The sequence below is a fragment of the Gavialis gangeticus genome, unplaced genomic scaffold (genome assembly GCF_001723915.1).
Source record: "Gavialis gangeticus isolate Ggan-Ray unplaced genomic scaffold, GavGan_comp1, whole genome shotgun sequence".
Taxonomy (NCBI): Eukaryota; Metazoa; Chordata; order Crocodylia; family Gavialidae; genus Gavialis; species Gavialis gangeticus.
This window is the reverse complement of record NW_017729004.1, coordinates 33,726,857-33,738,460: the sequence shown is the minus strand read 5'-3', so window position 1 is coordinate 33,738,460 and position 11,604 is coordinate 33,726,857. Positions and strand designations below refer to the sequence as shown.

At 42.5% G+C, this 11,604-nt stretch overlaps 1 protein-coding gene across 1 annotated transcript in view; it reads left to right on the top strand.

The window, feature by feature from the left end:
• Nucleotides 1-2,569: 2,569 nt before the first annotated feature.
• Nucleotides 2,570-11,604, top strand: part of ZEB1 (zinc finger E-box binding homeobox 1) — a gene marked incomplete at its 5' end in the record, with an annotated part of 76,300 nt that continues 67,265 nt past the window's right edge. The window contains one exon of the mRNA XM_019507951.1: nucleotides 2,570-2,819. Within this exon, the coding sequence (XP_019363496.1) occupies nucleotides 2,570-2,819 (250 nt within the window). The remainder of the gene's footprint in view (nucleotides 2,820-11,604) is intronic.

The following is an 11,604-nucleotide window of genomic DNA, read 5'->3' as shown; positions in this document are numbered from 1 at the left end:
CCATTGTACTCCTATCATGGCCTTGGTGAGGCCACAGCTGGAGTACTGCATCCAGTTTTGGGCTCCATTATTCAAAAAGGATGTGGAGAAACTTGAGAGGGTGCAGAGGAGAGCCACACACATGATCAGAGGTCAGGAAAACAGACGTTATGAAGAGAGGCTGAAAGTCGTGGGGCTCTTCAGCCTGAAAAAGCGCAGGCTCAGGGGTGATCTGGTGGCCACCTATAAGTTTATCAGGGGTGCTTACGAGGATCTGGGGGAACGTTTGTTCACCAGAGCGTCCCAAGTAATGACAAGGTTGAACGGTCACAAACTCCTCCATGACCGTTTAAGAAAGAACTTCTTTACTGCCCGAGCCCCCAAGGTTTGGAATACATTGGTGCCAGAGGTGGTTCAAGCACCTACTTCGAATGCTTTCAAGAGACATCTGGATGTTTATCTTGCTGGGATCCTATGACCCCAGCTGACCTCCTGCCCCTGGGGCAGGGGGCTGGACTCGATGATCTTCCAACGTCCCTTCCAGCCCGAATGTCTATGAAATCTATGAGTGTCCTGCCGGAGCCTAGCCACACTCCCCTCAGCTCAGCTCTGTGGAAGCAAGGGAGGGCTGCTCTAGTGCCTCCCGGCACGTCCCTACATTTCTAGAATGAAAAGGGAATGTCTGTCCACCTCCAAATCAGTTCAAGCTTTGCAGGTTAGACTAACCAGCTCAGGCTTTTTGAATGTCTAACCTTAGCCTTAGTGAGCTGTAGCTGTAAATTAGAAAATGTTTTCAGGTATGTAAATGTATGAATTATTGCTGTTCTGTGGAGAGAGAAAATTTGCACCAGCGCTTTATGCTGTCTTTTACACCAGTGCTTCTCAAGGCTTATAGAAACTAGTTTTCACAACTAGAGGTTGCACTAATTCAGATTCCAAGGTAAAATAAGAGAAAAGTAAGGTTTTGAATATCCCACTTGTAGATGAAGCTGAATTTTATAATTAGTTGTAACTCAGAATACATGGGGCTTCACATGTATTATTGGAATGCATGGGATACTTCTCTGTCTATTTCTCTGAATGGCATACTTTTCTGTGTATTTAGACAGTTAAATAATTATTATAGTATGAATCTGTTTAATAATTCTTATTACTGGAATTTCAGATATTATTTATTTCCATTTCCATTGTATCCTCTCTACATAGTGGAATCACAATAGAAAATTCTGCAAAACATACAATTAAATATAACTTGTATTAGGTCTTTTTCAACTTACTGTATGTTTTGTTTGTTTCTTTTTACTAGTATTATGTTTCAAACATAATATACCTAAAAAGTAAATATTAATAACAATAGAACAGAAAGGCCATGAAATATAAAATTATTATACTGTATATCTACCAGAATATGTGTTCTAGGTTTGTCTCTGAATAACTTAATAGCATGAATAAGTGGTGGGGCATTTTACATTTTTGCAAATAACGCTGTGCACATAAGAAATATGGAAACGTGGTGATCTTTTTAAATTCAAAAAGGGGCTTTTGTCGTGCTCATGCATATTTTACATGGGACATTTTCCTTCTGAAATGGAAGGAAATGAGCTAGTAGCTTGCCGATTCACATTGCAACACTCCTTCCTTTTTAAAATGTTTTTTAATGGATAAAATACCTGCTTCAGGAAAAAACTCTGAAGTCAAAAGAGTAGGAATTTGGTTTCCTATTTATCTATCTTAATAGCAGGATTTCAAATGAAAGAATCAGTCTGCCTTCTGGAGTGGTAGCTGCACAAATAGCCCAAGTATTCAAGTGACCTAACGTAGCGTGATTATATGCATCACAGATATTCTTTTCTCCTCTAGAGGAGTGTAACGGCTATAATGTGTCCATTGTCACAGCTGTGCACTCATTCATTGATAAATATTTGCACATTTTAAAGCACCATTCTTATTCTAGATATCTAGAGCATTCACATAAATATATTAAAATCTGGTAGTGGAATAACAATATGTTATAAGTGTGAGAGAACCTAATGCATAAAATGCCAGTGTAAATAATTTCTATTAATAATACTAAAATTTCAGTAGAATTAACATTTGTTCCAAGAGACTTTCAGAGAGAGAAATAATATTTTCCTACAGAACCATTTTAACAGTTTCAAATTATAATATAACGTCTGCTCTGTATCTCTAGGTTAAGACTATTTTAATAATATTTATTAACACGTGACAAAAGTACATGCTGCACTGCATAGTCTTCTTTCCACAAAACTGTCATAATGTGCTGAGGGGAAGAGGGGGGAGCGTTGTTTGGTTGTTTTTTTTGTTCAGTCTGAGGAAAAAGCCTCCCTCCTTCTGGGTACTTAGTGATGGGGGGAAATGTAACATTTCCTTTGAAAGCTGCCCCCTAAGTTTCTTTTTTGTCTTATATAGTGTGATGTAGGTTCGTTGTGTATATCTGCCACATCATTTTGCCTTTAAAGAGAAAAATTCACAATAACTGCTAATCAGCAGTATTGTCTTCCTAAACATGTTGGGTGTACTGTAGTAACACCTTTAAACCAATCATAGAACTACTCTCGGTACTGTCTAACATAAGAGTGTTTTTGTTCAGTTGTGTTTTGCTTTTTGTCTCTGTGCAGTTACCAATTACAATAATGTGGTAGAAGCAAATTCAGATTCAGATGACGAAGACAAATTGCATATTGTGGAAGAAGAAAGTGTAACAGATGCAGCAGATTGCGATGCTAGTGTGCCAGAAGATGACTTGCCAACAGACCATACAGTATTACAAGAAAACAGTGAAAGAGAAGGGAGTACAAACAGTGGTTGGGAAGATGAAGGTATGTTTTCATTTTGGTGCTAATTCTGTAAATAGAGAAGATAGAGAGAAGGAAAAACTTGTTCAATAAATTGTTTAATATACTTTATAAAACATTAACCCTGTGCTTTGTGCTGTTTTAACCCATAAAGCTTGCATGGAAAGCAGGGTTACTTCAGTGGTTATGGGAAAAACAGAATGGGTAAAACTATAAGGTATTATGAGACTTCAGAATTATGCTGAAGCTTTTCTAATATTCCTATTCAAGAGGCAGGTAAAGCTGAGCATTTTTTTTAAATAGATCTTCTGTATTCTATTATAGCTTCCTTTTGTGTTTTAAGTTTTGCCAAATAGATTCCATAGTATGTTGGAAGCTGGAAGTCTGTAGAGGCAGCATACCCAAGTATGTCTGGAAAAGAAATACCTCCCATAATTCTCTTTCAAGGGTTTTTGCATGGCAGGTATGTACTTACCATGGTTGCCACTCAGCATGAGGACATGCAACACTTTTACCCCAGTATAATTCACATTGCTTTTGCACACCAGGATTCAGAGTGGACAGCCAAACAGCTATTCAAACTGCCTGCTTTAGCTTGCAGTTACTATATTTCTTACATACAACACACCCCCAATAAAACAAACCTTGTTTTTGAATGGTAGAATGTAGAAAATAAAAAAGATTTTTCCAGAGTCATGGCTGACTGTGTGAAAGAGTAAGTCCTAGAAACATAGAGGGCATGTCCACATACTGCACAGTTTGCAGCGCCACATACTGCACAGTCTGGTGTTCTCCATACTGCAAGGGTGCACTGCCCGAGTGTGCACTATACTAGGTTTTTTCCCATGGGATTTTTCGGCTCCTGGATATTCAGGGGTCAAAAAAACCCACGGGGAAAAAAACCCAGAGCAGTGCACGCTCGGCCAGTGCACACTGCTAAAAAGCGAAGCCAGCCCACCCCCCCAGTGCAATGGAAATGCCATGGCTGCAGCCCCGGGAGACCCCCAGGACCCCAGGTAAGGCTGCTGGGGCCAGCACAGTGCTGGCCTCAGCCTCCCCTGCCCCACCCGGGGTAACTTGCTGTGCACTTTGGCGCAGGTGCTCCCCAGAGACAAGAAGCAGCAGCGCAAGGTGCGCTGCCACTACTTGTCATTGGGGAATCAAACGTCCATGCGCATCTGGACGCATCCAGAGTGTCCAGGAAGTGTGACATCTGAAACTTCCTGGCAGAGGCATACCAAGTTTATTGGCTACCCAAGACATGCGTGCGGGCGTATGCTAACCATTGTAGACTGGGGGACAGGGGACATGGGTGAGGAGAAGGGAAGAATTACCTTCCTAGGATACTGCTGTGACTGCTGCCACTGCCATAGGAGCAGCATCTCCCCTCAGGCAGGAGCAGCCCCATTGTCAGGCTGCCTGAGAGGCAACCCTGGTGTCCCGTTCAGTCCCTCTTTCCTATACATACACATTGGGCACAGGACTATGTCTTCTCTGGCAAAGGCTCCCAGGGAGAGTGGGGGTCTACCTCTAGAGGTGTCATGGCACCATGGGTGGCCCCACTACACGTATTCTGCTGCTCAGGCTACCCCAATATGTCCTTGTGCTCTCACTTGCACCACTCAATGACAAGCACCTACCCCTTGAGGCTCTTACTCTTGCCTATCTTAGACATGCTGCCCTTCAATTCACCCCTCTGGGCCCTTATCCAGTAACTAGTCCCTGTCTTGGCACTCTTGGCTATAGCCTGGGCTGTATGTGCCAGGCCCTGATCCTGCAGCTCAAGATGGCCAAATGTATCTCTGGCTTCTGACATTCTCTCCCTCTCTGCCCTGGATCCCCAGTCCCACCTCACTGTGCTGGGCCCTTAGACCATAGTCCCAAAAAGCACAGTGCTTCACTGGCATCCTCTGTGACAATGCCCTCCCTAGAGCACCTCTTCATGGCCTTCTCCTTCCCTTTAAACCACTATGAACCTCACAGTAGACACTACAGACACGTTATTTATCTCCCTATATACTGCACCCTGTAGAGCTCCTTGTTGTGGGAAACTGGACCACTCTGTGCCTCTAGCCCCAGTATCAAACTATACATGCTCCTTTTCTCCTCCCCCTTCCAGCAGTGGCATACCAACGGGGGGGGTGGAGGTGGGGAGTGGGGGGAGGCCATGGCCCCTGGGCACTGGCCTTGGGGGAAGAACACCGGTTGGAGAGCCTGAGACGCCTCCCGCGTTTGCTGTGTGGTCCTCCCGGCCGGCGGGGTGTGGGATTCTTCTGCTGTTCCGGCCAGAAATTCTGGCTGGTGCCTCTCCCCCTGCGGGCGGTGTGCAGTGCTGGTAATTCCCCCATGGACTTGCTGGGGGGTGGGAGGTGGGACCCCAAACAGACTGATTTGCCTCAGCCCCACACCCTGTTCGGATCAGGCGTTGGCCCCCCGGGCTCCAGGGACCCTCAGTATGCCACTGTCTTCCAGTCACCCAACCCAGCTCCAGTGTTGCTAACTCTAATCAACAGCCCGTGGGTCTCCTGCCTGCAGTCCGAAGGCTAGGTCCTGCATCCCATTTAGTTGTGCTAATTTTCTCTGCTAAGCTGCACTTGCTTTGCTGGCAGTTTCACTAGCAAGCAACAGGCATAATGCTGCCTTCCATCTCCCTCCGCACTACTAGAGTAAAAGGGGTTAGGGGTTCTCTGTTGCAGAGCACCTTTCTGCTTGCTCCACTCACCCCCCACTACCGCTAGGGAGAAGAGCTAATGTACACCCTAGTGTACCCACTAGGTACACTGCTTGGTGCTAGGCAGGGACGGCACAGAGGTATCCCTGCTGTGGCAAAGACTTGCAGGGAGTGATTGCAGTACCCCCCTCACAGTTGGTGCCCCTTTCAACCCATCCTACTTATGCTACTGCTTCGTGGTGTGACAGACTGTTTCTTACAATGCCAAACTTCCTGGATATTCTGTTTTCAGGAAGGCTTTCCACAAGGCTGGGCTACCCTTGCAAAGGGCAGTAGCAAGGTTATTATTTCTTTACTGGAAGTAGTTCTTCATATAAGTTCCTATAAATAAAGTGTTGTTTCCACATCATGAGCCTCATCAAGATACTACCATCAGCTCACTTCCTGCTTCGGCCACAAGCTACAGTGCTCAGCCAGTAGCTACAGCTGTGAGAGAGTTAGTGCAAGCTTTCACCCCTTCAGTTTGCTGAGCAGACACAAGCAGCAGCTATCTTGGCAGCTACATGGCATGTACAATACCAGTTACTGCTCCTTTTCCAGTGAATAAAACTGTTTCCACACTTAAAACACGCATCCAAATTTTGGAGGACAATTTTTTGGGGGAAAGGTGCATGTTATATATGAGGAAATACAGTATTATGCCTTATTGTTGGCTGGCAGGGTAGCAAGCAATGACAGCCTATTCAGCATGTGCAAATGGTTACCCTGAGATAAGCTGCAAATAACTAAAACTTACACCAGTTTAACTAGAAACTGTACAATTTTACCTCTGATTTTTCCCAGAGTAATTCTGTGCTGGATTCAAGGGAGTTCCACCAATGCAAAGAATTACAACGTGTGTGTTCCATTTTAACACTGGTGTAAAGGCTGGTAGCATTTCTGTATATGTGTTCAAGCCATCAAAGTCTGTCTGCTCTTTTGCATCTTGCTATTTTGCACCCAACCACCAATGCTACCCAAAGTACCACTCAGGTGCTACTGCTAAGTTGCTCTTGCTGCTTCTCTTGCAAAAGACAAAGCTGGAAAAAAATGTCAGCTATGTGGAGAATAGGGGAAGAAAAGATAAAGCACAGAAATAACAAATATAATGGTGACAAAAAATCTACCTGTGTCTTTCTTTTGTTTACATCCAATGCTCCAAATCCTAGAAAGGTAGCAAAAGAAAGGGCAATCAAGGAGATGTTTAGGATTTGCTCCACTGAAAATACAAAGAACCCCCATGTAACTGTCATCTTGCAATAGTAATAAATTGAAGGGTCAGTGTTCAGTTCTCTTGCCTATTTTTAATCGATTTTTGAATGACTATTTGTAGCACTGCATAGCTAATCTTTAGTGTTGAGTCTGGTATTCAGAGTCTTGGGAGAAGAGCTAATGTACACACTACATTATGGATTTATAATGAAGCACTCAGAAAATAAACTAGGCTGTGCTGCCGAATTTGATAAAATCACACAACGTGCTTATGTTTAGAGTCACATTTGGGAGATTGTATACATATACACATATATGTTCCAAACGTGACTCTAAACATAAGCATGTTGTGTGATTTTATCAAATTTGGCAGCACAGCCTAGTCTATTTAATATATACAATATAACCTCACAAGTCCAGCATGCTTGGGACTGAGCACGTTGGATATTTGAAAATGCCGGATATTTGAACATGCTAAGCAGCTGGGCGCGGACTGGGGTTAGGGGGGAAGCAGCGAATGGTCCCGGAGCAGTGGCCACATGCACAATGGCAGCAGCAGCTGCTGTGTGCAAGCTTCTCCTGCCACGTCCGGGGGGTGCAGGGGGAGAACAGTAGCCGGTCGTGGAGCAGTGCCAGATTTTTGAGAATTCCAGATTTATGAGGTTATACTGTATATAGTCAGTATAAGTGGATCTGGTATGAGATAAATATATAATCCACTTATATTAACTATACATGCATAGATCCACTTATATGAACTATGCTACACTTTGGCAGAAACTTCTATTTTGGTAAGATTCAGAATTCTAAACAAGGTGTACTTTTTCAGAGTTTTATCAGTGTAATGGTACCTGTGTTAACTGTACTTTTTTCAAAATATACCACCTAACTTTTTAAATTTTTCTGATAAAATCGAGGTGTGGAATTAAATTGTACTGTAATCCTGGTATATTTGCAAGCATCAGTGTGCAAGACAGGTGGTCTGCCTTTTAAGCCTGCACCCTAAATAGCCCCAAATGAATTTGCATTAGACTCAAATGCTAATTTAACTAAACAGTGATTCCCACCCCTATTATAAATAGCATCAAATAGTCATCAAATGATTTCTCTACTTTCATCATTTTTAACATAGGATTTCTTTGCTATTTTGACATTCAGTAGATTTAAACAATTTATATACTGTGTGTTTGTTAAAGACAACTATTAACATTTAATATGTAAAAATTATACATACCCTAAAGTATTCTTATAGTGGAGTGATTAATTTTCTTGACTTGTTAGTATTTTTTTTTAAAGAAGTGATAGGTTTTAGCAATGGCTAAATCGGAAAAAGTATGCATTTTAGACATTTTGATTTGCTCTGGTAATATATACTTAAATTTTTTATGACATTCATAAAAAGAAAATTGTAAGATCAAAAATATTTCACTTCTTTTGGTTGTGCAGGGTGAGTTTAAGGAAAGAGTATTTGAATATATGCTGTTTTTCTTGACAGGAAAGGCAACAAAGTGGGTGAATGTATAACACTGATGATATCCCTCAAAGACTTATCTAGAACTTTAAAATATCTATGTAATTTTAACTGCTTTTTTCATCATTAAAATTGTACTGGAAGTTGTTGTGCTTGCTTGTAACCAAAGTACTTTATGGTTTTGATATGATTGATCTGTTCAGAAAAGCAACACAAGTAGGTGTAAAAAAAATTTTACATTTCATTATCAGATCAGTTTCCTTCCGTTTCCAGCCATTCTAACTGAACTTCTAAAAGACCTTTAGAACAGGTGTCTCAAATATAAGGTATATATCTCAAGAGGTTTAACTGAAACACACATTCAAGCCTGAAAAACTGAACCACAGATATCCTGCACAAGGTGATGGCAGTGTTCCAACACTGACGTGTATTGTGATTCTATAAGGTATCTTTACAACGTAATATAGATTTCAGTTTAAAAATTAAATGGGTATAATATGAAACTTTCCAAGGAGAAATATAGACTTGCTAAATAAACACAGAATCAATTTCCAAATTTAAATATATAGGAATGTATAGATCTTAGAACAAGAGCAAGATACTTTTTACCTCTCTACATTCAAAAAAAATGTTCAATCAGTTGAGTAATCCAAATGCATTTAAAAATTAGTCTTTATTCATTTTTATATTTGTGACTCAAAAACAAATTATGTATAAAATGGTATTTGACAAGTAGCTAAGCTATAACATGGTGTAATGGCTTTTGGCATTTAAAGGATAATTCTGAAAATCAACAAAATATTCAAGCTAATAAATATTTAAAACTAAAAGGAGAAATTCACCCTGCAGAAGAGAGCCCAGGCAGCACCTTATGCACCATTGAAACTACTTTAACAGCTTAAATAGGACTTAAATGATGCTGGAGCCTTATGTAGATATTCTGTATTGTGACATTCACCCAGAATGTACACTGAGCAACTGCATGCCGTTAAAAACTCGATTTCTTAATTTTACTGGTCTGATGCATCTCAAACTATTTTCTTTATTTCATATAATCATATAAAATAGGGATGGGAGGAACCTCAAAAGGTTACCTACTCCATTCCTCTGCCCTAAGGTAGGATCACCTATATGTAAATCACTACTTACAGATATTTTCTATCCTGTTCTTAAAAGTCACAAGCTCCCAAAGTAATTTCTTCCAGTGTGTAACCATCCTTACAATTAACTATTTTTTCTAATGTCTAACCCATAGCTATCCAACTTCTAAGTGGCCAGGGACTGCATGCTGCAGCAGTGGGAGTTGCAGGCTTCTGGGTCATACACTGCACGGGTGCCCCCTCCTCTTGCATCACACACCCCTGCTGAAGCTGCACCTGCTCAGGCACCCTGCCCCCACTGCTGCAACAACCCAACATGGACGCTCTCCCTCCACCATCATACTGTGCACTTATGCGAGTGCCCCACTGCTGCAGCATGTGCACCCTCCAACCACGGTACCATGCACAGTCCCAGCTTTACCTTAACAGCACTATGCCATGTCACAGTGTCCCTTGGGGCCAGCACAGAACACAAACTGGGGGAGGGAACAGGGGACCGGAGACTCTGGCTGCAGCCTGAATAATAGGGGAGTTAGGACTGAGTAGGAGCCCGGAGGCCACAACTTAACCCCTTGCAGGCTCTATGCAGCCTGTGCCTGGCCTAACCTATATTTCCTTTGTTGCATTTTAAGTCCAATACTACTTGTCCTATCCACAGTGAACACAAAAAACAGTTTATAACCTTCCTCTTTTCACTGATCTTTACATCAGTAGCTTTCAGTTGAGGAGCTATGAAACCCCCTCGGGGTACCACAACTCAGGCATTGCCACTGCTGTGGGAGCTAGATGAAAATCCCTCACATACTCCTGCTGCATTAGGGCCCTGTCATCAGGCGAAAAGAGGCAGGAGTTGCCTCAGGCCCTTCCTTATCTGGCCCCTCCCAAACTCCTCCAAGAAACAGAGGACAGCAGGACAATTCCATCCCTGTGCTTCTGTTTCTGGGAAGAGCATGGAGGAAGCTGGACCAGGAAGGGCTGCACAACATGAGACAGCTCCTTCCTCCTTTAGGCAGATCACAGAGCTGTAATGCAGCAGTAGTGTGTATGAGGCAGTTTTATATGACAGTAGCAGCACCTGATTGAGTGAGATAAATTAAGGCGGTGCCAGTGTTAGTTCTCAAGCACTGGAGCCGCCATATTTAAAGTGATGGAAGGTTGTTCTGACTCTGGAAAGATTGGGAACTGCTGCTTTTCATATTTTAGATTACTATTATATTTCTCTGCAATCTTCTTCTCCATAGGCTAATGAAACTTAATTCCTGAAACCTTTTGTCATAGGTCATAACTTTTTGTTGCAGTTCTCTGGGCGCTCCAGACAATTCACAAACCCATATCAAGTATGGTACACAAAACTGGGTACAGTAGTCCAGCTGAGCTCTTACCAGTGCCAAGTCATGGGCAGCAATCCCCCACAGTTGAGTATGATTACTCCAGGGGCCAATTAAAGGGTTGTAGATAAGTCCTTTGATGGCTAAGAAGACTAATCCTAGAACCACAGACTCTGGCAGGTGCCACAGGTGGTGGTTAAAGAGAGGCCAAACTGCAGATTTCTCAGTCTTGTTTCCTTTGCTTCCATTTCTGCCATTTGTCTGCCTATAGGGCAAGACGGTTTTCCTCAAAGAAAGATGTACTTTCTCTCACAAGGTGTTGCCATGTCCCCCTGTCCCAAGCTAGTTTTTCCCAGTTAGTGATGTCAGTGTCACACTTCTTAATGTTTGCCTTGAGGGTGTCCTTGAAGCATTTCTTTTGGCCCCTGTGTGTCCTTTGTCCTAGGCTGACTTGGGAGTATAGCAACTGTATTGGTAAATGTACATCAGGCATACACCCACAATGCCATGTCCACCACAGCTGATGCTGAATAATCAACACTTCCATAATGGTGGTGTCAGCATCAATAAGGACACTGGAATTTGTGTGACAGTCCTCCTAATTTGTTGCCAAGGATCTTCTAGAGGTAATACTGGTGAAGGTATTCCAGGCTTTTCAGGTGGTCCCTGTAGGTCACCCAAACTTCACAGCTGTAGAGAAGAGTTGGGATTACTATAATAGGAGCTTTGTTCAAGTCCTGATGTCATGATTATTGAACACACAATGATACAATCTTCTGAAGGCACAGTTGGCACATCAGATCATATACTGGATCTCCTCATCAGTGTTGGTCTTCTTTGAGAGATGGCTGCTGAGATATGCAAAGTGTTCAACGTTCTCCAGCTCCCATCTGTCAATGGAGATCTTTGCCAGAGAGTTAACTGGTCCAGAGCAGGCTGGTGGTGCACCTTTGTTTTTCTGATAGTAAGGGTCAGTCCCAGGCCCTGG